This window comes from Acinonyx jubatus, chromosome A3, assembly GCF_027475565.1.
Source record: "Acinonyx jubatus isolate Ajub_Pintada_27869175 chromosome A3, VMU_Ajub_asm_v1.0, whole genome shotgun sequence".
NCBI lineage: Eukaryota > Metazoa > Chordata > Mammalia > Carnivora > Felidae > Acinonyx > Acinonyx jubatus.
Genome location: NC_069388.1, coordinates 137,793,879 through 137,821,392, shown reverse-complemented (window position 1 = coordinate 137,821,392; position 27,514 = coordinate 137,793,879). Strand labels below are relative to the sequence as shown.

The window sequence follows — 27,514 nt, the reverse complement described above, 5'->3', positions numbered from 1 at the left end:
ACAAGATCAACAGGATGGAAGCTATAACTTATTTGATTTTTCTAACCTTCAACATAGTAATTTGCGGACACCTCAGAAGTAAGGGACTCCACAGGTGTTCCAAGAGCAGGCCCACACAAGGAAGGAAAGGGCACCCGGAGACCTGTGATTTCTCCATTGTGCATGTAATACATATCTTCTAACTTATTATTAACTAGGCATCTCCCACATCTCAATAAAAACATTCCTGAGAACAAGAATGCAGGACGTGCATGTTCTGTAAGCAGAACAAAACCTGAAAACCTTCTCTCCTACCAGTAGAACTGTCTGGGCCCATCAGATTACTCCCTGGGGGCAAGGGGCCCAGGTCTGTGTCATTCTTTCCAACTCAGCCCTTCTGGCAGCAGTGACAACACTGAAACATTTGTTGAAGTGAAACAGGTATGTTTCAGGCCAGCAGGTACATGTCATTTCCCTGTGGTCACCTACCCGTTCAGAGCACTGTCGCACTTGTTTAAATAGGAAAGCCCACCGCAGCAGGGAGCCCGGCAGACGTCCGATGCCCCCAGAGCTATAGAGCTATCCACTGCCTCTCTGCTCAGAGATCCCCTTACCACAGGAGGTGCCCCAAACGGCTTGGCTTGGCTGATCGCAGGGAGGGCCAAGTGGTCGCATGCAGGGCCCGGAACCTCACAGGGGACCCAGGGCGCCCTGCTGACTTCCTGCCCCCGCCAGTCAAGCTCACCTCACACCCACAGCACCGCAGGGCTCTAGAGAGTCACTTATTGAAACAAATTGGGACGAAAAAGAGTAGTAAGTGCTTTTCAAACATTAATTACAAATAACATAAAATGAATTACAGTAGCCAAAATTAAAACTTAGCAAGAGCTTTTCTGTGTGCGGAAACACCTGTGGACGAGTCTACAGAATTGGTTAATTTTTGACAGTTTGCGGGATGACCTGTTGATAATACGCAACAGCAAAATCCCCGGACGCCCTCCTTTCTCCCGCCCTCTTCCCCAACCTTTGACGCTCTGCAGCCAAACTTTCTAAAGGGGAGAGGTGGAGGGATTCCGACTCTAGGTGCGGCTCGGCGGCGTCACCCACACCTGTACTCACTTGTGACCCCAGAGCCTGGTCCTCCGGCGCCCCTCGAGCGGCCGACACCTCCCCAGGAAGAGGAAGAGCGCCCTTGGCTCGGCCCCGCCTCCCGGGGCGGGGACCGCCTGGCCAGGTGCACACCTGACACAGGTAAGGGGCAGGTGAACACTCCACTTTTGCCAGGACGAAGCACCCGCCACATACACCCCCGACGAAAGCACGGCGCGGTCACGGGATTTCTGACTTCACCGCGTCCCTCCCAGGGCGGCTTCTAAGGCGTCCAGTCTTTTACAGTTGGGTCCCCCAGCCCAGGGCCCTGTCGCCAGGCAGACGGTTGTGTGTGACCTGAGCACTGGGGGACAGGGCGAGGCAGGTGTCTCGGGGGCCCGGGGAGTGCTCCCTGGTCCCGAGCGGACTCCGCTCAACCCCTGATCGCGGGCCTTGCGTTTGGGCCGCGCGGCCCAGGTCTGGGGGGGGGGGGGGCCCAAGTCTGGGGGTGGGCAGGTCTGGGGGCAGGCCCAGGTCTGAGGGGAGGCCCAGGTCTTGGGGGAAGCCCAGGTCTTGGGGGAAGCCCAGGTCTGGGGGGGGCCAGGTCTTGGGGGGCCAGGTCTGGAGCGGTGGAACCAGGTCTGGGGAGGGAGCCCAGGTCTGGGGGGGTCGTTCACCTGAAGCCAAGGAGGGAGAGGCCTGACCCGCCCCGCGGGGACCCTTCCACTCCGCAGACCCTCGGGCACCCGCTCAGGACCCCTCTAGCATCGGTCAGTCGTCCGCGCACCCTCACCATGCGCCCTGGGCGCCCTCCCCCACCCCGAGATGATCCGTGCGCAGAGCCCGGGACCACAATCAGCCCCCATTGGGACCCTCCCCCTTCCAGGTGACTCACGGCCCCGCCCCCCCCCACTCCGCCCCTCCGCTCGAAGCCCGTCCTCCTCCCTGAGGTCCCTCCTCCGCCTCCTGACCTCCCCCCCCGGGCCCCGCCCCCACACCGCCCCCTCACCGCGGAACCTCTTCCGTCCTCCAGTGACGCTCCGCCCTCCGCCGCCGTACTGCGCAGGCGCACGGCCCGGACCCTTGCCCAGGGAGGCAGGACTGCGCAGGCGCGGAGGGCGGGACGCTCGAGGTGCGCCTGCGTTGCGCGGGAGAAGTCCTTACGCGCTCAGTGGGCGCCTGGGTGTGAGCGCGGGAAGATGGCCGAGCCGGTGTCCAAGTCTGTGCTGTTCGTGTGTCTGGGTGAGCCGACGTGATCTAGCCCCATTCTGGCTTTCCCGAAGGGTCGGGGTGGGTCTCGTGTCGTCTGGGGTTCGTCGCTGGGCCAGGGACGGCGATCGGGAGGAGGGCGGGGAGGGTGGGATGGAGCGCCCCGGGGCTGTTTCTCCGCGCCGCGCACCTGCTGGGCCCGCTCTCCTAGCCGGGTCCCCTCCCGTGCCCAGCCCACTCTCCAAGCGAGGTGCTTTCTCTTCCATGACCCCTCTCACCTGCCCGGCCCACTCTGCAAGACTGGGTCAGGGATGGCCTCATCTGTAAGGTGACATTTGGGCAAAGACTTGGAAGAGGTGAGAACACAAGCCTTGGATCTTTGGAAAAGTGTCCTGGGCCCGGGAGAAAGTGGGTGGACAGTTTTGCGGTGAGAGTGCTGGTCCCGTTCATATTGGCAGGGAAACACTGGCCTGGAGACCCAGGAGCCTTTTCAGCCAGACCTTCCTCTGTACCTGAAGGCTCTTGAAGGTAATTTGAATGCCACCATGAATACATAACTAGAACCATTCTGGATGCATAGGAAAGCGAATTCCTTACATAAAATGAGTGCTCGGGGGCAGGAGTCTGTGGACCCCTTATGTGAAGAGCCAGAAAGTAAATATTTGGTACTTTTCACAAGCAGACCTAGACAATACATAAGCAATAACATTTGGCTGAGTTCCAGTATAACTTTATGGACACTGCAATTTGAATTCCATGTAATTTTCTCGTGTCACAAGGTATTATTCTACTTTTGAGTTTTTTTAACTGTTTAAAAAGGTAAAAATTATTCTTGGCTCCGGGAGCCATACATAATAAAGGTGATGAGCAATGAATCCTAGTTTTTAGATGCTGTTTTAGGGCCTACACAGGACAGATCTGGTGAGGCCTGTGAGGACGTGGGCTTACTCTGAAGGACACAGGCCACTGGAGGATTAAGCCATTGAGCAGAGGGACACTTAGAAAGAAGTGTTCAGCTGCTGTGTTGAGATTACACTGGAGAGGGGTGAGACCAGGGGTGCAGAGGGGCATGTGCTGGACCAGAGAGGGCCTCACTGGTGGGGGCGGGGGAGGGGTCAAGTTCTGGGCAGACTTGAGGGCCTGATGAAGGCCTTTTCCCATGATGGCCCGGACTTAGAGCAATAAGAATGGTATGTTTTTGAAATGTAAAAATGTATTCCTTCAAAGCATTTAATTGTAAGGCTCTTTTCACACTGAAGTGTAGAGAGAACTGTCAGATGTTTTCATTGGTAAGGCTAATGGCAAGAAAGAACAGTGCTTAGTTTGGAAAGATGATTGAACGTTCCGTGTTTTGTGCGGTAGAGATGGTGCCTTACTGTCGAAGGCACTGGTGTTTGTGCCACCGCCAGTGTGGTTGGAAATGATAACATTAGTGGTGCCAGATTACCTCTTCCAAACAATTAGTTGACATTTATTGATACTTCATTTGTGCTGTACACTGTGGGGGGGTGTGGCTCAAGGTAAGGGACACAGCCCCTACCCTTGGAGAACTTCATTTTTTTCTTTTGTGAGTCTCAGTCCTTGAAATAAAGGTGTGCAGTACGAGTATGAATTATCTGCCTAATTTGGGAGAAAAAAAAAAAACAACAACAAAACTTGAGACTTCACAGATCTTTTTTCCAAAGAAATCTGAAGATGACATTTTAAGTTTTTAGAACTTTTCCATAGATGAAACCTGCATTACTGTGTTTTACTCATGAGCTCTGTTTTTAAATAATTGGTGATACCAACTTTTGAAATAAAGAGAGCAAGTTGCAAGGAAGCAGGATTCTGCTGATTTTATAAGTAGTATGACTTCTAATTTTTGTAGTAGTAATTTTTTCCCATCTATACTTATTCATACCTTGCTGTAAATAGAACTCTCTGGGGAAAAAAAAGTAATTTTGGGTGAATATGCCTTAACTTTAAGGCAGTAAATAACCCTAGGTTTTGTCTTGTGGGGAAACTAAGCTGTTTAATAATTATTTGTAAAGGGGTGAGACTAGTCTTAATTATGTCTTTAGATGTGAGATTGTAAGCATCTATTCTAGAGTTTCAAAATAACAAGGGTTGTCTTAAATTGAGTCGAGTGGTTGCTCTTTAGAAGTATTCCCAGGGTACATGGGGACAAGTAAAACAATTACACATCTATCAGAGCCTTACAATAATTAACATAGTGGGGATGATACTTGCTTTAAAAACTCTACAAAATTCAGAATGTGTAAAGGAAAAACTTCACAGTACAAACTAGCTTACAGAGGACATTGGGGATCAATTCCTGTCTTCCCCTTCATGGTTGAGTGGTTGACAGATTTTGTTCACTGCTGTGGAAACCACAATCTTTATGGGGAAAAATATTTTAAGTACCTTATTAGATTGAAGACCAACGTGGAAACTGAAGAAGATTGTAGTGAAGTCAGTGTCGGTTTCATGTAATGGGGAATTAGTTGTGCTTCACAACACTCTACAAGATCCAATTCTACATGCTTAACACAAACCCCAAGATTCTAATATGCGTCAAGTGGTGTGTGTTTTGTTAACTCAGTTCCTGTCTAGTCCTAGTGTTTCCGTGCTGGCCTCTGTGGGCTGAGTGTCTTGCAGCTGTCTGCCTGACTGTGAGAAGAGCCTTTGTCCTCAGGCCCTGCACAGCGCTGGGCTCCTGTGTGGGACACGTGCCGAGTATGTTTGTTGGACGTTCCTTCCCACTGGACCTGCTGGGCCCACCTCCCGGGCACAGTTAAGGTCCTTGTAACCAGGCCTTCCAGCACACATTCACTGCTCTCTTATTCATACAACCCTTAACTTAAATGCCCGGAAAGGTCCTTCTCCTCCCTTCCAATCTTCCTTTTGTTTTTTTTTCCTGGTAAGAAATTTCTTACTATCTTGTTTATGCTTTTAGAATCTTTAATTTCCTGTGCTTCGGTGGTATACTGCTTGTCTGTCCACATTTGTTTTCTTGTTTTGCTATAGCTAACTCTGAGTTTTCTGTAACACATTGCTTGGCACATGTAGAAGTATTTTGAGAGTAGATCTTATGTCTTTTATCTTTTCCCCCAGTGTAGTAAGGAATTAGGCCCTCCCTGGCCTTTGTCCCGGGTCCTGGGTGGTAACGTACAACCTCTTGGAATTCCCTACGGTAATAGTGTTTTGTTACTCCAGGAGGTCCCTGTGCAGTTTATACTGAGAGGGGGAGTCTGGTTGGGGGTGTGAGCACTTGTGGGGGGCGGCCAGAGAATGAGTTCAGCTTCAGGCCCATAGTTTCATCAGTCACGACTACTTAATGACACTCAGTGAGCCCTTGGCACTGGAGCTCTGGTGAGCTAAGCCCCAGTGCCCTGGGTATTGTCCCACACGGATGACGAGAAAGTGACACGTGCCCGAGGACCAGAAAGCTTCACATGTGAAACTCCTCCAGAATCTGCCCTCTGCTTTCTAACTCTGGCTGGTTCTGCCTTGAATCTTTTTGTTATAAACGTATAATCCCAAGTCTAGCATTTTCCTGAGTTTTTCGTGTTCTTCTAGAGAATTATTGCACTTGTGGGGACCCTGAGTCTGTAGCTGGCTGCTCTGAAGCGAGGGTGGCCCTGGAGGTCCCTGAGCTTGCAGCCGATGTCGGAAGTTCCGAGCAGACTTGCTGGCCCGGAGGGCAGCGGCCTTGCTTCAGCCGGCCGGCTCCGTGGCACTGGGGCAGGCCCTGCAACAGACCGCGCAGTGAAATCTTGTGCTGAACTACCGTTATGGCTGAATCCACTTGTTTGTGTATCTTATGAAACAGGATCCCTCCTTATGTGTGATATACTTGGATATCCGTATCTTTAATGCTACTGTATTTCATTTTAAAGTAGGCTCCTTGCAACCCACTTCATCGGTTTCACGACTCACTTCTGGGCTACTGATAGCAACCTGGAAAACGATGATTTGGGCGGTAATTGTTTTTCTGACATCTTGGCTATTTGTACTTTGAGCACCTGGACAGATGGAGGTGACCGGCTGTTCCCCAGAGGTCCTGCCATTCAGCGGTCTCTCCTGGGGGAGGTGCCGTTGCTGGGTGTCGGGGTGAAGTGCTTGCGGGGATCCAGCATCTGCCCTTGCGTCAGACCTGATGCCCACTTTCTGCGCTCCCTCTTTTCAAGGTAACATCTGCCGATCACCCATGGCAGAAGCAGTTTTCAGAAAGCTTGTAACTGAGCAAAATCTTTCAGATAACGTAAGTACCATTCTCTGTCTTAAAGAGGCCAACCCGAATGCCTTTGGGGCAGAAAATTGTGAAAAAAATTCTTTTTTTCTCCTGCAGTGGAGGATAGACAGTGCAGCGACATCCACATATGAAATAGGGAACCCTCCTGACTATCGAGGGCAGAACTGCATGAGGAAGCATGGTATTCCCATGACTCACGTTGCCCGGCAGGTACCGTATCGGAACTTGAAAGTGCACATGTGTGTTCTGTGTTGCAGTGGGTCATTGACAGCGGCGCTGTTTCTGACTGGAACGTGGGCCGGTCACCAGATCCAAGAGCTGTGAGCTGCCTCAGAAATCATGGCATTAGCACAGCCCATAAAGCACGACAGGTAGCAGAGCTCTCATTTAATTTCTATTACTGGTGTCCCGTGACTTGTGAAGTCGTGAGAGGCTTAACCACACTGGCGTGTGCATGAGCAGTTATTTGAGGCCCGTTTAAGTAGCCACAGTGTGTCCTTCTTGTTTCGCTGCTAACTCCACAGTTCTGAAAGATGTGCATGATCTTGGAATTTACTTAGTGAAATACACGTATCATCACGCAATTGATACTGGAGAGAGCCCTTCCTAAGGGCTGGAGTTAGAATCTCCTTTTTATTTTCTGAGATCTTCCTGGTGACTAGTCTGGTTACATTCCAAGTTTGTTGCTAGAATAAAGTACTAGAACATATACAACAATGTATTTTCTATGTGAAGTGTCTTAGAAATGTGGGGTGGTACTGATCCCAGCGGTTGGACTCCTCGGTTCAGAGTCTGGAGTGCTGGGCAGTAAACCCTCCTGTGTCCACTCAGACGGTGTGGAAGCCAGTAAAGGCTGTGGTACCTTTGAAATACGGCCAGTGTGACAGAGGAAGTGGAGTTGACGTGTTAACTTATTTGAGTAGCCCCCTGGAACTGGTAAGCGGCTAGCTGAGCTGCACAGTTCTGGACTCTTGCATAACCACAGGGGAGACTGTGAGGGTTCCATGCCACAGCATCAGTGAGCCGTCAGGGCTCAGGGCAGGCTCGTGGTGCTCCCTCGCTAGCAGGCTGCTGCAGGTGTGTGCTCTGGAACCTTCCACAACCACAAGGACTAGTTGCTAAAGAGATCTGCTTCATTTCTGGTACAAAATGCTTCATGCATTGTTACGTGGAGAAGCTACTTTATCACTATGATTATTTTATGGAGAATTCATTGGATTTTTAAAACATCTGGCTAAATCTTCTAACTTCTTTTTGTATCCAACCTAACAAAATGTACAGGCTGTGTACACAGCCTTTAAAATGAGAAGCCACTAAATGTTTTGAAAATCACTTGTCAAACATACGTATTTAGAAGTATGGCTGGCAGTGTGAGAGCCGTAATTTAGTCTTTGCGTTTGGAGGAGAACCTTGTATAAGACAGGACAAAGACTCTTTAATCATTGTTATACTAAATCATGTCTTTACTTAAAGCTTTTCAAATTGCTTTGCCATACAGCATTGTATTTTTAATTTTGATCATCTCAATTTTTGTCCTCTCCATTACCTTGTTAGGGAAGGGAGTCTTTGGTAAACCCATTTTGCAGATAAAGAAACTGAGTTCTGGAGAGAAAATACTTATCAAAGGTCACCCAGCTTCAAAGTGGTAGAACAGGAATTTGATCATTGGCTTATTTGTTTGTTTTAATAAAAATATACAGAGGTGTGAGCCAGAAAATTCGCAAAAGTGCCATAGAAACACTTCTGGTGCATTAGTGATGTCTCAGAAGCCAGGGGTATGCATGTTATTTTGGCTTAGATAAGTTTACTCTGGAATCTGTGAACTGCTCATTTCTGGCTTTTAGCTGATTGTGTGTTTAACAGTTTACTATTTAAGTTATTAACTTCCTTAAGGGCCTGACGTTTTCTTAAATGGAATTTGCATTGGACAGGAGACATTTTTTTTAATGTTTTTCATTTATTTTTGAGACAGAGAGAGCATGAGCAGGGGAGGGGCAGAGAGAGAGAGAGGGAGACACAGAATCTGAAGCAGGCTCCCAGCCATCAGCACAGAGCCCTACCTGGGGCTCGAACTCGTCAACTGTGAGATCGTGACCTGAGCCGAAGTCGGATCCTTAACCGACTGAACCACCCAGGCGCCCCAGGAAAACATTTTTTGTATCACATGTCCCTCTAATCTCCAGGGTTGACAGAACCTGCTGATTTCGAAGTCCTTCATAATTATGGGCCGTCACACTTTCATGTTTTCTGTTTTTAAGACTGGATTATTTTTTGTATACGAGTATATAATTTGGGGTACAAATGAAGAATTTAAATACACATGTCTTAAAAAACAAAGCTAGAAACTTTAAATTTTGAAAGGAGAATTGTAATTGCTGGTTTTAGGAATAATATTCACACATCATCTGCTGTTTGTTTGTTTGTTTGTTTTGCTTTTTTATTTTTCCCTGGTGCTTTTAAGAAAATTTTCTCAAGGATGATTTTGGTTTTTTTGTCTGGTTGGTAACACCGGTGAGATTTGCTTTGCAAATTAGCATCCCCTCAGGTCTTTGTTACCTTTTAGCATCTTGTGATTGTTTACAGGCTTTCTTTTAGCGGTTGTCACTATCTGTGTGAGAACTATTCTGTCGTATTGCTTAAAATTTTAGTTTTCCCAATATTTTCCACCTGGGTTTAATAAATGTATTTAGGGTGCTTCGTTTGTTTTTGAGTGTGTGAATGCACATCTGGTTAGTCTGTGGGGACGTTTGGTTTGTTAGACATTTTTCTCAGCAGAGCCCTGACCGTGCGTGGCCGGCCGTGGTCCTCGGGGCCTGGGCCGCTCCCCGCACTGCAGAGGTCACCGCTCAGATTCTTGCCACCTTTTATGTCTGTGGCCGTGGGACCTGTAGCGTGTGCTCTTTCTGTGGGCCTTCCTCTCTGGGAGGTTCTCCGGTCGTCCCCTGCTCTCGCTTCGGGGCCGTTCACAGTCGCCGCAGTCGTGTCCGTCCCACCGCGGATGGGCGCTCGCGGCGTTTCTAGGTCGGCGATGCCACGGTGAGCACCTACAGGGTTCTGCCGGGGAAGGCCTGGGTGGGGGGCACACCCAGCAGCACACACGTCCCGGTTGTGTAGCCTCCTGAGACCGGCCGGGCGATGTTCCTTCCTTCTCTGCTCTCCTAGGTTGGTCAAATATTGATAGTATTTCTGCTTTAATGGTTTGGCTGGATTCATCGAATCAGTTGTCTCTGTTTTTTGAAATTGCTCTATTTTCCTCTGCTGTCTTTAGGTTTTTCCTTATGGATTCTTTGTTTCCAGCACTTTTACTATGGTAAGCCAAAGTATGCTTCCTGAATTTGCCTCGTGGTGGTTTCTGTTAGTTTTGGAAAATTCTCGTTACTTTCTTTCTACATTTTCTTCTCGGCTTTCTCTTCAGAGATTCAGCTTACGTGTATTTTGAACATAAGTTTCTTACGTCATCTTCTCCGTTTTCTACCCTTCTCACAGGCTGGTCGTGGCTCTGTGAGGTTTGTGCTGTGATGGACCGGTCCCCCTGTGAGGCCTGGACTGTGGTAGACTGGTCCCCCCTGTGAGGCCTGGGCTGTGATGGACTGTCGGTCCCCCTGTGAGGCTGGGCTTTGAGGGACTGGTCCCTCCTCTGTGGAACCTTCCAGGACTGTACCGAGGGCCCCTCTTTGGCAGCTGCCACCTCCCTCAGTAGCTGCAGCCTCCCCCTGGGGCTTCTTAGCTTTTTGCCGTGAGTCGTTTAAGAATGTGGCAAATGGTTTGAGAAGAAAGCTTCTGAGGGTCAGGTTCGCTGCTCTCTGGGGTCTTTGTCTCGTCAGCCCTTGTGTCCAGTTTTTCTCTGCTCCCTGGTCCTTGGAGCTTCTCTTTTCCAGCAGTGGCCCTTTGCCCAGGCTTCTCTGCATCATCTAGAGTATGCTCTCCACCTTGGCGGTACTGACAGCTGTGGTCTGGGATGTTCAGCAGCGTCCTTGGTCTCTGCCCACTAGATACTGGAGCACCCCTTTCCTCTCCATCATAACAGTCAGGATGTCCACAGACATTGCCATCTGCCCCCCTCTTTGAGAATCCCTGCCCTCAAGTTCTCAAAGTGTCCATGAGGTCAAAATGGTACATGCGTAGGGGCGCCTGGGTGGCTCAGGCGCTTAAGTGTCTGTCTCTCGATTCTGTTCCGGTCACCATCTCACAGTTTGTGAGTTCGAGCCCCATATTGGGCTCCACATTGACAGTGCGGAGCCTGCTTCAGATTCTCTGTCCCCCTCTCTCTCCCCCTCCCCTACTCGTGCTGTCTCTGTCTCTCTCAAAATAAATAAGTAAACTTAAAAAAAAATGGACATGCTAAGGAGTCCATTCAAGGTGTCAGACTGACCAGTAGGCTTGAACAAAGTAATAAAAATTTACTGATATGTTTCCATGTTCTATATTGCAAGTAACCTTTAAGAAACTACCACTACTGAGTTTTAGTATCACAGAGCATCCACAGTTATCTATAGTGGCCATGAAAATACTTCCTTTATGTTGTGTGAGGCTGGGTTCACTGTGCACTCGCACTCAGCACGTTGCACATCAGGTAACAGACGCGCAGAGGAGAACCTGTCTGTCCTCCAGGAAGCAGACATTACAGAGATTTGCAGAAATACAGAATAGGCCACTCTTCACCATTTTCATTTTTTAATAGTGGTATTAAATATTTAATATTCAGTGGTAAATATTGCCATGCATAACCCATGGCGGGGACTCCTTTTGGGGTTCTGGCCTCTCAAAACCTCGTCACAGGAGCACACAAATGGCTTTTTTTTTTTTTTTAACGTTTATTTATTTTTGAGACAGAGAGAGACAGAGCATGAACAGGGGAGGGCAGAGAGAGAGGGAGACACAGAATCTGAAACAGGCTCCAGGCTCTGAGCTGTCAGCACAAAGCCCGACATGGGGCTCGAACTCATGGACCGTGAGATCATGACCTGAGCCGAAGTCAGACGCTTAACTGATCAAGCCACCCAGGCGCCCCCAAATGGCTTTTTATAAGATATTAATTATAGGTATTCTTATTCTTTCTCAAGTATTTTAATATCTAAACATGTATGCATTTTATAGGTAGATGTCAGTTCTAAGACTGTCTTATCTACACTTGCAATAATTCTAAAATTAAAAGTAATGTTAATATTTGATCCTAAATTAAATTTCTCATAAAACCGTTTTGTGAAAATAGCGTGTAGTATTTGTTCTAATAGAACTTGAAATAACATAGTACCTTGGGAATGTTAACAACTTGTAGTCCTCAGCACTTGAGTAACACACTGTATCAGAAACTAATCAAGTGCATACTAACAGCCAAAACTTACATTTTTAACAGAATAAGGAGCATATTTATTATTTGTTCACTACACTGGCTGTTAAATAGCATCATTGCTCTGTTTAACCAGGGTTTTGATATCTTATTTTTGAGTTTCCTGGTACTCCTGTATTTTAGAGGATTTTTTTAGAGAGGAAGATTATTGAGAAATTACATTCTTAGAAATTATTTTCACCTTCATTTTGTGACCTGTTTATGTTCCTTTCTTTCTTATTGCATCATTATTTATAATAGTTAAAAATCTTAAAATAATTTTCCCATTTACGTCGTAGTGGGCTTCCGTTGATAGAGTGTGATGTTGGAAAACTTGTAAGTTTTCAGGTTAGAATCAGTGAAAGTACCGAGTGGCATCCTTTCTTGTGTCTTGCTCAGATCATGGGTTCTCACGGGAGAGCCGAGTCCTACATACAGTTACTCACAGATTTCCTTCTTAGGGACTCTTCTCTGAACACGTTACTTAACGTATATCTTCCTCCCTCCCCCAGAACTCTCTGCCTGGCCTGGCCTGGTTTATATCTCCTCTGGCGTGTTACCTGCCCTGCAAAGGGCCCCACAGGGACAGCCATCCATCTCTGTAGTTTGGTGTTTGTCACTGGGGCCTAGGATATTGCGTTCCTGCACAAGGAAAAATAGAGTAAAACACTGAGGGGGGTTGGACGTAGGACATTTTAATATGTGAAGTGAATTATACTTTGTCACTAAGAAATCGCAGATGAAGTATAAACTTTGTTTACATATTATACTATGATACTATTATTCCAAGGAACTTAATAGTATAAAATTTCTTTGCGATACAATATTACAAAATAGGTTAACTCTAACTTTAAAGTACCCTAAATTATTTAACTTAATTGGGTACCAAATTCAAACACAGCAAAATTTTTTTGTACTGCTTTGGGTCCTCTAGACTTGATTGTTATAAACACTGTTTTTTGACTTCTTATTTAATTTTAGGTTACCAAGGAAGACTTTGCCACGTTTGATTATATACTTTGTATGGATGAAAGCAATCTAAGGTAATCTCATGTTTTAAGGGTATTTTTATTCAACTGTCGATTTAATAATAGGTCAGATAATTTGTCTAAAGTGACTTTTTTAGTAAAGTTTTCATAGAAATGATGGTCACAATATATACAATTACCTGTTTACAATAGTAAGAGACCAGAAGGTAACTGAGAATTGTCTCCCTGGAATGTTTACCAAGAGACATGCCCTCAGATAAGGGACAGCCTGGTCCGCGTCAGGCACTGCTGGTTTTGCCAGAGGGTGGGGTAAAGCTGTCACCGCTGTAGTGATTCCTGGGCCACGGGTGTTTCACTGTGTTTCTCCTCTTAACCTCCCCATACCTGCTGTCCCCCATCCTGCAGCAAGGAAGACTGAGGAAACTCAGCAACAAGGAAACTTTTCACTCTGTTTAAATTGTTGATTGCCGTAACTGATTGAAAAGCAGAAGCAGACAGGCTGGGGTATTAGGTAACAGTGGCCAACTGATGTGGTGCGTTGTGGGCCCTGCACATCGTCGTTCCGCGTCGAATCGGAGAGGCACCGAGAGGGTGGGTCCCGGGTTCACAGCTGGCGCAGGCCGAGCTGGGGGGGTTTGAGCTCAGCTTCCCTCAACAGAGCCTGTTGTGGGTCTCACGTGAGCCGCAGTCCCCACGGTGCCCCATCTCCTTACGTGTCCCCAGGGGACATGCATGCATTTGGGCAGCAAGGAATTCGGTGTTTCTTGAGATGTGTGCGCCTGGCACAGTGCCAGGTGCTGGGGAACGCTGAGGAGAAAACGTTCATGCCGCCTGCCCCCGGGGCCGCAGGGTCTAATGTGGGCTGCGTGTGCTAACACAGAATTACACCTAACAAACAACATGATACAATGTGGTCATGCCCAAAATAAGTGAATACAATGCACATTAGAAATTTGAAGCCACTGCAGGTTAGATGAGCCAAGAGAGTATGAAGAACTCCCAGTTGTAAGCCCAGGGCACTGCGACCGTCGTCACACAGCCAGCTTTACTGACTTCGTGTTAATACGCTGAGAACCAAGACCGCAGCCGCCTGCTGCCGTCAGCACTCACCAGTACACGGAAGGGCTGGGACGTGGCCTCAGTGTGGCCTCGGGGACCTACTGCCTTAAGTCCGTGTGAATTCACAGGTATTCCACGTGTGGCGGACAGATAGGATTCACAGCCTTACTGTTGTCTCCGTGAATCAGGAACATCACTGAGATACATGGTTTCTATTTTTGTTTTTCGGCGATTTGTTCTCATTTTTCTCACTTGACACAGTACTGACCGTATCAGCGGTGTCCGGCCGAAACTTCCTGCCGTCTGTCTCCTGGCACAGTCCCGGGGGTCGGTGGGCACCCAGTGCAGGGGCGGAGCTGGCGGAGCCCACGCTTCAGGCCAGCTCGCTCGCTTGCTGTAGGGGTCTGCCTCCCCCTCGCTAGCACGGGGTCTGACTCATCCTAGGTGCTCAGTGGGGGTTGCTAACTAAACGGAGGAACGATCAAGATGCAGCCTGGAAAGTCGCCGCTGTTCTTGCCGCGGTGGGAGCAGAGGAGGCGGTGGCAGGAGAGCTGTGTCTGCAGCTTGGGCAGAGGCTGGAGGGGTAAACGCAGCAGCAGGGGCTAGACAGGGAGACCCGGTGCACGTGTCGGGACGCCTGAGGTGGGATCTGCGGCCCTTGGGCACTTGGTTCACGTGGCTCCTTGAGGTCCGTTCTGCCACCCTTGTTTAGTCTCTGAAGTAGGAGCTTTTTGATTTAATCGTTCCAACATGTGTTTCACAGGGCATATGTAGTTGTTGCCCGGCTCGCAGCGCATATCGTGCGTCAGAGTGTTCGTGAGAATGTGCTGCTGTTGCAAACCCTCTCGCCTGAGTCAGAAACCCTGGCATATGGAGGGTCACTCGGGTCGACCGAGGGTTTGGTTTCCTTTCTAAATCAGGTCACTCTTGCTGGGGTTTGATACGGATGTTTCATAAAACCCTAGCAGATGTCCCTGTTTAACTTGAAACCGTAGATCAGAAAACTAAGTTCATGTTTCAATTTTACAGAGACTTGAATAGAAAGAGTAATCAAATTAAAAACTGCAAAGCTAAAATTGAACTCCTTGGGAGCTATGATCCACAGAAACAGCTTATTATTGAAGACCCCTATTATGTAAGTACACCTCTCCTTCCGTTGTAACGCTGCTGTGTGGCGGTGGCACAGAGATGAGCCCCTGTGCGCGCCCTGCCCTGCCGTGCCCTGCCGTGTGCCGCACCAGATGAGGCTCTCCTAAGGGCGTTTTGTCATGCGGCTTTCACTTCTTCTTCCCCCTGTGCTTCCAGGGGAACGAGTCCGACTTTGAGACCGTCTACCAGCAGTGTGTGAGGTGCTGCAGAGCTTTCCTGGAGAAGGCCTGCTGATGTCGCACCCGTGCCCCCGGCCCCCGGCGAGCCCCACGGGAGCCACAGTGAGGCCACAGCTGCTTCCTCGGTTGACCCTGTTTCTTAAATGCTTGTAGATGGAAATCAGTTACTGTATTTGGCAAATAAATAGAAATGTTTCATCCAGTTTGTGGGGTACACAAAGCGTTCCTGACGAGTTGAACTCCCACTTTGCCCCAGTTAAAAAATCGTGGGACACGACCCCCAGAGCACAGAGACCTCCAGCATCCCCTTCAGGCCGTGTGGGCACACGAGCTCCGCCTCTTCCTCCCTGAGTTTGCGGACCACCGACGGGGACGATGCCCTCCACTGTCTCATGACCCCTTCTCGCCAGGGCCCCCATCCAGCCCAGCGGGCCATCCGTGGGAGCTCACCCCAGCTCACAGTGCACACCGTTGACATAGAAAGTGGGAAAGAGAGTTAGGTGTCCATCTTTAGAATATTTAATGCTTGCTAGTTTTTGTCTGTCTGTCTGTCCAGTTTACTTCACAGGGAAGTCCACTTCTTTCCATTTGAACCATTTTGCCTCTGGAAATTTAATTCCATCCAGAAGGAAAGTCACTGTATGCTGGTTTTGCTTTTAAATGCTATGTGACCCAAATGTCAAATGTAGATGAGCTCAGGTGGGGAAAAAATTATTAAAAAGTTGGGAAAAGTTCTTTTATGTTGGAATGCTTAAATATTGATACGTTAAGTATTCTTTCTTTGTTGTTTGATTTATAGACAAATACAGGTAACTTCTGTGCACTTTGAGGTAACTAATCTAAAATTCATATGGATTTGTGGCAGAAAAGATTGTTTTCAAAATAAACTGGGGAGATTATAAAAATACAACTAAGATAGAAGTCTGCCTGCTTTTTTATTGATAAGTGAAGAATTAGAAAACAGTGCTTTTATTGTCCCTTTCAGATGGTCTGTGATGCTATCTATGCATGTTTATCTTCAGTGTTAGGAAGTAAAATGACAAAAATAAGTGTATTGCTTCCACTTATGATAAAGTGTTTGTGAAAGAAATAGGAGGCCCCTGCAGCCATAAATGTCCTTGCCTGACCCCACCACCCGTGGAGTGAGACCGTCTGCTCCTTGGAGCCCTCCTGGGTGGCATGGCTAGACGGGTGACAGCTTGCTCTACAGCCGGCCTCTACCCTGATTCGTAGCTGGTGGTCCGGAGTCCTGAGAGAAACACCACTCACCGATCGGTCTTCACCCAGAGTCTGAGTGGATCACTGCTCAGCAGTAGAACCGAGTGTAGAGGAACAGCTGCCCCATCAGGGTGCCCTGAGGGGCCGGGGCCGGGGGCGGAGCGGGGGGCATTTAGTTCTGGAGTGTCCTCCCACCTGGAGGATGTACAGGCCGCCTCTCCCACCACCCTGGCAGGACGTGTGTCCGCCTCCCTGTGGAGTCACCCGAAGAGAGTCCTACCTGAAAACTTTTCCTCAGACAAGTAGGAACCTCTCAAGGTTAAATGTATTGAGAAATTGGTGATGATACCCTAAAAAGGAAAGAATTGAGATGGAAAGATCAGGTAATTCACCACCATTAGAAAATAGGAATGAGAAAGAGCACTTCAGAGTTACACTCTGCCCTCATCAGTCAGTAGTTGCTGAATAATCTCAAAGTAATGTCATACTCTGTGCCATCGTGATCATGAATGAATCCCTATAGTTTGTTTCTTTACCGTTTGAATACGTATCTTAAATATGAACCTCAGACACATCCCACAACTCATGTCTACTTTGTCCTTACGGCTGTATCCAGGCGAGAAGTCATGTGAACAGAGAAACTCCTGCTGATTTCAGTTGTGTTAAATTGGATGCGATCATTTGTTCAAAATAGATCACCTGTAAAAACCTAGAGCCACTTTGGGGCGCCTGGGTGGCGCAGTCGGTTAAGCGTCCGACTTCAGCCAGGTCACGATCTCACGGTCCGTGAGTTCGAGCCCCGCGTCGGGCTCTGGGCTGATGGCTCAGAGCCTGGAGCCTGTTTCCGATTCTGTGTCTCCCTCTCTCTCTGCCCCTCCCCCGTTCATGCTCTGTCTCTCTCTGTCCCAAAAATAAATAAACGTTGAAAAAAAAAAAATTAAAAAAAAAAAAAAAAACCTAGAGCCGCTTGGAAGTCTTACCTCTTAGTGTTTTCATGATTACCATGTCACGCGGGAAATGCATTCTTATTTAAATATTTATTAAATACTCATCACCATATCAGGCTCTATCTTAAGACGTGTCACGGTTCCATAGTAGCATCTCCTTAAAAAAAAAGTCAATTTAATTGTCCCTTCCAAGAATCCATAGCCTTGCCACTTCATGTATTCATGGTTTTTGTATTCCATGACATTCTTGCCAGTGTTGCAATCTCTTCATAGGTCTGTAAATCATGAATTCCCACCAGTGAACTCATCAGAGGTAAAGAGTCACTTTTAAGACTTCATTATAATAAACACTGTTTATTACTTGTTTCAGCATTTACAGTATTTACATATTGCACAATATCTGGATACTATCTTACATTTATTGTACAAAGGACAAATGAAATGAGCCTGGGTATGTTCACAGATTTACACTCCACTGTCTCCAAAACGTGACACGTTTTTTTGTGGGTTTTCATGCAATTCCAAATAATACTCTGGGAATTTAATTGTAAAAGTAATAAAAATATTAAATCATACCATATGCTGTATGAAAATATAGTTTCGGATTCTGTTTATGTTTCTAAAGAAATATTCTTTGAGATTTCACCTAATTAGGAAAAGGAAATCGCTTTCTCTGTCACTTTGTAGCCCTGCTCATCAAACGTGGATCCTTCCTTCTTTTTCTCCAAAATCACAAGTGGCCAGTATTAACGTCAGGTACGCTGATTTGCTGAATACATATCTGCCAACAGTGTCGACATACACAACTCAAGTTAAAGGAATTATGGAAGAGTCAGTCTGCAAAAATAAATCTCTTGTTCACAAGGGGATGTGTTCGTGAAGGTAGTAGGTTCTGTCCCCTGTTGGTTCCCAAGGCACTTCTCATGGTTCACGGGCTGCCGTCCCTCTGCCCTCTGCTCACGGCTGAAAAACATGGTTTCATATATAACCATCCACATTTAGCGCTTCTAGAAGACCTAGATGTTGAATTATGTAACATAATGTGTTTATAAACACAAGGGATCAAGGGCTGCATGTATGTATATTTCGCTGTTCCAAAAAGCATAGTCCATTTATTGTGGAAAATAACCGGGTCCTACGGTTGTTACATGCTCACTGTGCTAAGGGGTGAAAACCTCCCTAAATACGACCAAACGCTTGTTAAAGTCTGAAGACAGTCCTTACTCCTGATGTGTGTGTTGTCAAGTCCTCGGTAACTGGGGCCACCACTCCGATTGACAGTTAGTTGGTGGCAGTCCTGAGACACGGTCGATTGGCCTTCACACTTCCATCTTCATGAGCATTTGCAAAACCGATAACCAAGAATAAACTCTTTATTCTAGCACTCCATGCAGTATACCCGAACCACTGGTGTATCATTCGTTAATTTAAAAAATAATGGTAAGCTTCAGGGTTACTGAAAGTAGGCTGCATTTTGTAGACTGAACTAGGTCCTTGTTGCTCAGAACTACATTTCTTTGGAAACACTCCAGAGCTCTGGGTTCTAGCTTCCCTGAGCTGCAGCACCAGGTGATGAAGTGTGTGTGGGAGGGTCTCGAGTGGGTCTCTGACTATGAGGGAGAGTGGCTGGGAGCCTGTGGTTTCCCTTTGGCTGGAGGGGATCAGTTAGTTAGTGAGCTTCAGAAAGAAGGAGGCAAGGGGGTTTGTGCTCAGCTCACAAACGTGAAGAGTCCCTGTGCTCGGACCCCATACACACTGGCTGCTTCCAGGCTCAGCCTCGGAGAAGACAAGGCCGGAGTCTGGCCGGACAAGTCTGGAGCCGGACGAGGAACCCTGTTCTGCAGCCGTGTCCGTCCCATGCAGCTGCCAGGGCAGCAGAAGACAGGTGTTTGAGCCCCGCTTCCTCCACACCAGAGCAGCTGTGTTGACCAGGAGTGTGTGTCCTGCGAGTGCCCTCCTGTGTCTCACTGATGTCCTCACCCAACCCGCAGGGCCCTGCCTGTCTACGTTGTTGTGATCAACGTTGTTCTTGCAGTTTAAAACTTCTGGAATTAGCAGAAATTAATCTTTAAAAAGTATTAGGAAATTATTATAGTTAGCAGAAATGTCTGTGTTTTTCCAACTTTACCCATTTCTTGACCAAAATGAACACAGTTACAGCCGTGACAAGTGTGACAGTGGGCGCAGTGGCCTTTGGGCATCACACCTGTGGGCACACACCATCCTCGTCTCCCTTGTCCCACCATCCAGCCGGACCCTGACTCGGTGGGTCAGGGTGGGGAAGTACACCAACTATCAGCACTTTTCCCGAGACCACAGCTCCTCCCGCCAGGACTCCCTCCCTTTTCGGTGTTTCCATGAGTATCCAAAGCCCTGACGTGCCCATCCCGGGACTGATGCAGGGGTCGAACCACGCTCGGTTCTAGTTCCACACCCATGTCATTCCTTAGCTCGCGACAGTCATTCTTGCTCTAGTAAGGACACCCTGCTGCCCCTCTAGGAGCAACCAACTGTGGCGGGGGGGCACAGTTAATGGGTGTAGAGACCGGGAGCATGTTCCTGATTAGATGGCCACAGGGCATTTGGTCTCCCTCCCCCTAAGTGAACGGAAATTGTTTTCCAAGGACGTGCCTGGCTCATCTCTGCAAACACTGGTGGTCTCACTATGAAGCAAGGCCTAATACGAACAACAACATCCTCTTCCCGAGCATATCGCCTGCAGAGACAGGAGAGTCCATCCACTGCTTTAAAAAAGAAGCCTTTTCTGTGTGCCTTGTGGGCAGTGGAAGAAACCAGATAGGACTCAGATGGAAGTGAAGGTGAGGTCAAGTTAGGGCACGACGTTTCTCAGCTCTGGCATTCAAAACCATGCTTTTCCTTCTCCCCAAGTGCAGAGTGCCACACAAGTGTCAGTGAACCGGCACAAAACGTGGCCTCGTAATCCCCCGCTCAACCCCATGCTCCACCCAACCCCCATGTTGCTCCTCTCGTTACCGTGGGCGTTTGGCGGGGACAACGTGGTGCTGGGGACGGGGCTGACTGTGCCTGCCTGGCCAGTCCCGGCTCCCAGGTTTGGCTCAGCCACTCCGCACTGTCTGGACGTTAACTTATCACCACCGGCTTTTCCACAGCGAGCGTCAGGACTTCTCTCCCCTCACACGAGACAAATGAGGGTAACCCTGGACAAACACAGCATCCTACCCCCTTTTTATTAATGCTTCTGGACAGCAGATAAATTGTCTGGGAACAGCCATGTGAGGACCAGAAGCATGTCTGGTGCGGGTAGACTTGGCTTCTGAAATGCCCAGCACCCACAAGACGCACGGTGAATGTAAGATTCTGCGACTGAAACCCACGGTATTTGCATCAGGAAAATAAGCCCTTTCAGCCATCTGTGTGGCTGACCGCTGGTGTTACAGGTCGCACATCAGCCCTCAAGAGGCCAAGGTAAAAAATTTAGTTCATAAGCTCTTGATGTGCATTTATATTTTTACCGTTGGAGCCTATGAAAGAAACATATGAAGAGAATAGTTATTCTTGGCTATTCCTTATAAGCTAACTGGCATGATGATAGACTCCAACTCAAACATTTGCCAGATAATGTCTATAAAAGTTTCATGGATATGGTTAGTCATACACTCATTTATGAGTGTAAGTGAATGAGTGAAAGCCGAAAAGTGAACAGGCGTGATTTTAGACGTGCCTCCTGTTTTATGCACTAACGTGCTGAAACTAGTCCACTAATGGGTTTTGTTTCCAGTTAGCACTCTGCCAACGGAGCCCTCACGGGAAAAATTCACAACAGCTGCCTGGGGTACTGTGTGCAGGTGGCCGGGGTGCCTTACACTGATGGCCGTTATTTGGAGATATTCTGAGTGTCACTGGACTCAAAGTAAGGCTACTTAGGCCAAAGGTTGGGGGGGGGGGTGGTGTTTCTAAACACCCATGAATTTCTCACATCGCAAACCGGACTCCGGTCCTTGGTGTGTGTGCCAGTGACTCTGTGGTCGGCTTACCTTATCCCTCCAAGCACATAGGACTGACAGCCAGCCGGGTAAGAAGCCTGGCACATCTTTTATAGTCTGTAGTGAAAATAAATCACAGACCCTTGTCAGTTACGTCAACAACCCTTACAACATTTTTTTAAACAAGAATATCCGCTGCTAAAGCCATTTCTTTAAATATTTTGAATTCCCTGGAAGTGATACGGAGACTGTCATGTGAAATCATGGGCTCTAAGTCATTGATTTCATCTTTTATGGTATTTCAGGGGCTTTAGCATCACAGGGCAGGAGATGAATGGAACGGGAAGCCTGTGGGAGGCCAGATGCAGTCTTCTGCCCATTTTCTTCCCGCGGTGGCTCCCAAGCTCCTCAAAATGGCTTTGGTTTTGTGCAGCTTCCTTCCAGGGCATGTGCAGGCTGGGTCCCCACCTGGGTTCATCATACACAAAACCCTCTTACTTAAAGACAGTGGGTCAAAACTCAAGTAACAGAGCAGAAAGACCTGGGCTGGATAACAGAAGGAAGCAGTGAGCTAATTTCTGAGTACAGGCTGATTTTCCACAATATCTCACTTAATTTCCTATTAAATTATTCCATAGGTGCTACCTCAGAAGGACCAAGTGAGGTTTAGTGACCATGGCCGTAAAGGGCTTTCCTCAGCTTGAAGTTCTGTGGAAAAGCTACAGCAGTTTATAAATTACTTCTCAAGAGTCTCAAAATCCTACTCAGAAATGGAGGAATTCATACTCTTAACTGAAATTCTGATAAACAAGTAAATTGACAACAATGAATTTACACAACGTGTTGGACAAGCGGTTAACCTACCCCTACAAATACGCTCTTAAATATTTAGAGGACGTGATAGTTTGTGCTCAAAGGGGGAAAAAAAGAAAGGTCTAACAGCTGGAGGCTGGGCCATCTGGGTTCCTGGCATTTTTTTCCTCTTCCCTGGCACACCAAGTCATCTCCGGTGCAGTATTCCCAAATACAGCACACGTGCACGCAGTGTTGTGTGCACTCAAGGTAAGGGCTCCCGTTTGCAGCACATCTAGAGGCCATGAGGTTGACCACCACCCCCGCCTCCCACCAACCCACATGTTCTCCAACCCTAAAATAATCTGGGGGTCCTATGAGGGTGCAGTCTGGAGAAACTTCATGTTCTGCTCTTCCAAAGAGCCCCCGCCCCCTTGGGACCACACTTTGAGTAAGAAGGCTCTGGTTCCTTTCAGTCCTGACCTCCCAGGATTCGTTTCTCCATCTCTGTGTGGGCAGAGAGAGGTGCAAGCCACATCGGCGCAAGCAGCTGCTCGCCCAGTGCACGCGTCTGTGGGCTTCGCGCCTCCCGCCCCCGCCTCCCAGAGGAGCTGTGATGAACCCTGACGGCCACCTCGCAGAACGGATGAGTTGCTCTGAGCCAAAGGAGGCAGTGGGTGTGGACACACACTGTGTCCTCAGGTCAAGCGGTGGCGTCTCTGTGTCAGGGCGCAAGCAACTGAAGCAGGTCGTCTGCTTGTGCGTCCATAAATGAAAGAAAGATCAGGAGTGACCGCCCCAGAGGCCATCTGCAAATTTAGAACCTGTGACCCTGTGATTTTAAGATGGGATTTAATATAAAAATATACACACATTTAAACAATAAAAACGAGAAGGTTTTCTGGTCCCTGGAATACTTAACTACTCTCAAACGGAACGTGATGCCGTTTCAGAGGAAGGAACTGGGAAAAGAACACGTGCCAGCTGCAAATGGCCTGGACGATGGGTGGGCTGAGACAGAGCTGGAAAGTAAGTCAGAGCTGCGTGCCCACGTGTTGCTTGCCTCGGCTGAGCCCGTGAGGCCCCGGGCGCCACCCGCCGCCTCAACAGGGAGCCTCCCGCATCAGGTGATGCTCCTGGTCTTACTGGCCACGTCGCGCGTGCCTAGACGGGGACCTCCATGCTGGCAGCTCTGTTGTTGGGGCAAACTTTGCTGCCTAAGCAGAAAAAAACTTCCACTGCCTGTAAAGTGGCTTATGTGTTTACATTTTGTCTTTTGAAGGCAGGGCGGGAAAGTCTGGTCGGACAGTCTCCGAAAGCAGCCAGTAAGACACCTGGTGTCTGCACACTTCCCTCCCGTGAGCCTTACATGAAATCAAGGTGCAGTCCCTGCAAACGAAGACGTCACTAGCTCCTAAGTCACTTGTCATCACTCTATGTTTTGTGAGGAGCACTAGCAGCCACTTTGGGAGAAACAGAATACATTTTGTTACAGACGAATGATCAGAAAGCTATGGCGGAGCACTAGATTGAGGCGCGAACTCTGCATTTGTGGGTTAGCGACAGGCCAGCCAGAAGAGCAAAAGTTTGAAACAGCGATGAAGTCCTTCCTTAGATAATGAGGTTGTAATCCCTAACGGAAACAAGGAAGTCTCTGGTCAGGGTAGGGGGCCCCACACACATTCTTTATGCCCCAGGGCACAGAACTACACCCTAGTCATCTGAGCAACTCGTTCTTAGCGCTCGTTTGTCATACTGAGTAGACACAAACACAGACATCATGCCAGAATTCATATACAAAACAAGAATGTGAATGGAAGAGCTCAGCCGGTTCCAAGAGGTGATTAATTCCAGCGAATGTAAATAATTTTCCATTTGGCACTAGCTGCTGCAGAACGCAGTTACCTTCTTCTATGGTCTGCTCGCCCTAACTCCACAGTTAATAGGGGGAAATATATTTGCACACAGGAGATTTAGAAGGAAGGGACTGTATAGACAGAAGGACATGAGAATCGTATCTACATGTGCTGGTTTTCCCAAAGCCGTCCGGATGCCGTCACTTACATGCAGGGACGGTGCAGTCTCTGGTGTTGTGGTACAGTCTGTGAAAGTGTTTGCTGCACTTTGGACTGAAATAAAGAGGACCTGGAACATGGAAGGAGAAGCATGTCATGAGGCTCGCAGGGCGCCAGGGATGGGGCACAGGGGAGAGGTGAGGACACTTACCTGTGAGATGTTTTAGGAACTTGTCCTTCATTCTCAGATCTCGAGGGACGATTTCTGTTTGAAGGGAAAGGAGGTAATTATTGCATCGCTTGAGAGAAGCATTTTTGTCACGTGATCTAAGCGAAAGTTGAGGAAAGTTGCTGGAAAGTGCAGGTTACCCTGCACTAGATAAAGCCGATGGGAGCCCCCTTGATTGCTGTGTGAAGACTTGTAATCAGGGACATGTTTTTCTCCAGATAAACTATTAACTGTTCACAAAGCTTCAATATTATTTGTCTGGTCTCTGCCCTGATGGAAAAGACAGTGACCGCAAAGTTACAGGGTGAAGAAATGTGTGTGGGTGGCGGTTAGTTTCCCGCAGCAAGTCGCTTTAGACACTCTCATTTTGGAGAGCTTGGGAATCAAATCCCACGAGCTCTCAAAGTTCTAAAACGAAAACCCAGTCCTTCAAACAGCAACCAAAAACAATGTCATGAAACTTCTCTTTTTCTAGGTATCTATTTAGGAAAAGGACTAAATGCTTTCAAAACCACCTGTTGCCAAGGCTGATGTACATGCATGGAAATAGCTGTTTACTCGGTTTATAAGATAAAAGGTAAAGTTCCGGGGGAAAGACAGCTGCCAGTTTTCACTGGGGGAACAGGCAGTGCCCCATTGACACTCTTTCTGATTCCAGGCTTGGTTTCTGCTTTTTCACTCGTCCGCTCTGGGTGGTAACTTTTGCTAGGAGGGCGTGTGGTTGCACTTTGTCTTCTCACAGATACTCCTGGTCGGGGGAACGTTCCCTGCGGACCCTGCCCACTTGGTCTGAACGTCAGCCTCTATCAAACTGACCTTATCACACTTGACCTAATTGTGTCATGAAAGCATTAAAAGCTCGCAAGCTTTCTTTGGAAATTTCCCACGGGGCAGGCACTCTGGGAAGGCTGTGCCTCTGGCGGGGGTGCGGGGGGGGGGGGGCGCTCTACAGCACTTCTGCCTCAGTTGAAAGCGCTCTGCTGAAAGTATTTCCATTTCCGAAGTGACACATGACAGTTCTGTGCCAAGCTCCGACCTGGGCAACAGGTCCCGCGCCTGGAGCGGAGCGGAGCAGGGCTGTCGGTCACCCAAGTCCCGTTTGCTTCTCTTTATGAAAACACATTGTCTAGCTGTTTTCCCCCAAACAACAGAAATGGGTTTATCCTGTTAAAATACACGTTTTCTCCGGGACCGTATTTCCCAGCAAACACGACTCAGTGTCTCCGGAGACGCGGCGGACCCGCACACGTGCGGAAGGTCCCCACCCCCACCCGGGGCTCCCGGGACCCCCCCAGACCCCGCCCCGGATCCCCCCGGGCCCCGCCCCGGACCCCCGGGCCCTCCGGGCCCCGCGCACACCCCGGGAGCGCACTCACCCACTCGCTGCTCCTCGGGGTCCACCGCGGAGTCCGAGGCCTCCCTGCGGCCCGCGAGCTGCAGCCTCTTGGCCTCGCCCGCCTGGCCCTTCCGGAGCTCCTGCAGGATCTCCGCGATGAGCCGCAGCAGGGTCTGTCCGTCGGCCGCCTCCCGGGGCGCAGCGACCCCGGGCCCCGCCGCCCCCAGCACCAGCAGCAGCCCCAGGAGCAGGGGGCGTCCCGGCCCGCGCATCGTGCGCTCGCTCGGCCGCAGGGAGATCGGCGCGCTGCAGGGGCAGGGCGTGGGGGGCGGGGGCGGGAAAGAAAGTCGGCGGGGGTTTGGGGGGGGGGCAGGCAGAGCCCGAGGCCGCGGACCCCCCGGGACCCCGAGCGGATGGGAGCCCGCGGCGGCGGCTGGGACGCGGTGTCCCCGGGACCCGCGGAGGCCCCAGCGCGGAGATGCTGGGAGCTGAGACTCGGGGCGCCGCCCCCGCCCCCCGCCCCGGGTCCTGCCCCCGCCCTCCCAACTTTCGGGAGAAATGGCACCTCCGCTTGCACTTGGCTGCGGGAGACATCGGCGCAACTTTCTTAACCTCTGAGACCGTGGGGAGACCGGGGGGGGGGGGGGAGACCCCGGAGGGCTCGGCCCGCAGGGAGCGAGGGGGACCCCGGGAGGGCTCGGCGCACGAGGAGACGAAGGGACCCCGGGAAGGCCCGGCCCGCGGGGAGCGAGGGGGACCTCGGGAGGGTTCGGCCCACGGGAGACGGGGGGACCCCAGGAGGGCCTGGCCCGAGGGGATCGAGGGGGACCCCGGGAGGGTTCGGCCCACGGGAGACGGGGGGACCCCGGGAAGGCTCGGCCCGCGGGGAGCGAGGAGTCCCCGGGAGGGCCCGGCCCACGGGAGACGGGAGGACCCCGGGAGGACCCCGGCCCGCGGGGAGTGAGGGGTGATCCTGGGAGGACTCGGCCCGTGGACTGGGGTCCTCCCTCCAGGGCAGCGCCGCGCCCTCCGGCGAGTGGGGGCCGCGCCCGAGTTCCCAGCGGCGCCTTTGTGTGGCGTCGCCCCCTCCTCCCGGCCGGACGTCCCCGAACCCCGACGAGGAGTCCCCGACAGGGACCCCCGCTCCAGCCGCCCGCAGGGTCGGGTTCGGGAAACCCCCGGCCCACACCTGCCGGCGCCGCCCGGGAGTCCACCTGCGCGTCGGAGCACGGCCGGATTACCTGTCCCCGCGTCTGTCCCCGCGCCTGTCCCGGCGTCTGTCCCCGCGCCTGTCCCCGCGTCTGTCCCCGCGTGTGTCCCCGCGCCCCGCTACTCCATGCCCCGCGCAGACCTGGCGGGCGGAGCGCACAGACGCGCGGGGCGCAGACGCGGTGGCTCGGCCGCCCCGGGCGCTGGACCCGCCGCTTCTTATCCCCGCGCCGACGTCAGGCGGGTCCCCGAGGGCTCCGCGCGGGTCTTTAATTAGAAGCCGCTCGAGTGTTCGAACCCCCGTGCGGATCTTCGTCAGATACCCCCCCTCCCTCCCGCCCCCCCTCCTCCCTGCCGCCCCCTCCTGTCTCCCCCCGCCGTCCGGGCCCCCCCCCGCCCCTCTCCTCCCCTCTCCCTCCACCCTGCACTCCCTCCCCGCCTCTCCCCCCTCCCCCGCCCCTCCCTCGCCCCTCCCCCGCCCCTCGGCCCCCCTCCCTCCCCAGTCTGTTCCCCTCCGTTCCTGTCACTTGTCACAGGATGAGAAGAAACGCCTTTACCAGGAACTCGGCTCTGTTTTTGTCTAA

General features: G+C 50.1%; 3 protein-coding genes across 12 annotated transcripts in view; 1 reads left to right on the top strand and 2 right to left on the bottom strand.

Annotated features, from left to right (window-relative positions):
* Window positions 1–1,937, bottom strand: part of SH3YL1 (SH3 and SYLF domain containing 1) — a 40,423-nt gene extending 38,486 nt beyond the window's left edge. Inside the window, exon 1 of one of the 2 annotated variants that reach the window (XM_053201328.1) lies at window positions 1,099–1,937. In XM_053201328.1, coding sequence (XP_053057303.1) covers window positions 1,099–1,282 — 184 coding nt within the window. In that variant the 5' untranslated portion in view covers window positions 1,283–1,937. Of the gene's footprint in view, window positions 1–593 lie in introns of both variants that reach the window. The other variant, XM_015067525.3, reaches the window with a different exon arrangement.
* ACP1 (acid phosphatase 1) lies at window positions 1,090–16,140 on the top strand. 7 transcript variants are annotated; one of them, XM_053201330.1, is made up of 9 exons: window positions 1,090–1,230; window positions 1,803–1,954; window positions 2,102–2,310; window positions 2,736–2,805; window positions 6,450–6,523; window positions 6,772–6,885; window positions 12,825–12,886; window positions 14,921–15,026; window positions 15,197–16,140. In XM_053201330.1, the coding sequence occupies exons 2-9, from the start codon at window positions 1,894–1,896 to the stop codon at window positions 15,272–15,274; spliced, it is 774 nt and encodes a 257-aa protein (XP_053057305.1). In that variant the 5' UTR covers window positions 1,090–1,230; window positions 1,803–1,893; the 3' UTR covers window positions 15,275–16,140. The 7 variants fall into 7 exon arrangements, 6 of the variants coding, with proteins under 6 accessions (XP_053057305.1, XP_053057304.1, XP_014923014.2 ...); XM_053201329.1 differs by lacking the exon at window positions 6,772–6,885 and adding an exon at window positions 6,611–6,724; XM_015067528.3 differs by lacking the exon at window positions 2,736–2,805.
* A 420-nt stretch (window positions 16,141–16,560) lies between these two features.
* On the bottom strand, window positions 16,561–27,241 carry ALKAL2 (ALK and LTK ligand 2). Of its 3 annotated transcripts, XM_053201327.1 has the most exons (7): window positions 26,963–27,241; window positions 25,762–26,027; window positions 24,368–24,421; window positions 24,206–24,286; window positions 21,401–21,466; window positions 17,395–18,347; window positions 16,564–17,146 (listed from the first exon to the last, which is right to left on the bottom strand). In XM_053201327.1, the coding sequence occupies exons 2-5, from the start codon at window positions 25,991–25,993 to the stop codon at window positions 21,402–21,404; spliced, it is 432 nt and encodes a 143-aa protein (XP_053057302.1). In that variant the 5' UTR covers window positions 25,994–26,027; window positions 26,963–27,241; the 3' UTR covers window positions 16,564–17,146; window positions 17,395–18,347; window position 21,401. The 3 variants fall into 3 exon arrangements, with proteins under 3 accessions (XP_026933557.1, XP_053057302.1, XP_026933556.1); XM_027077755.2 differs by lacking the exon at window positions 26,963–27,241 and having other exon boundaries at window positions 25,762–26,956; XM_027077756.2 differs by lacking the exons at window positions 24,206–24,286; window positions 26,963–27,241 and having other exon boundaries at window positions 16,561–17,146; window positions 25,762–26,956.
* Between the last annotated feature and the right edge of the window lie 273 nt (window positions 27,242–27,514).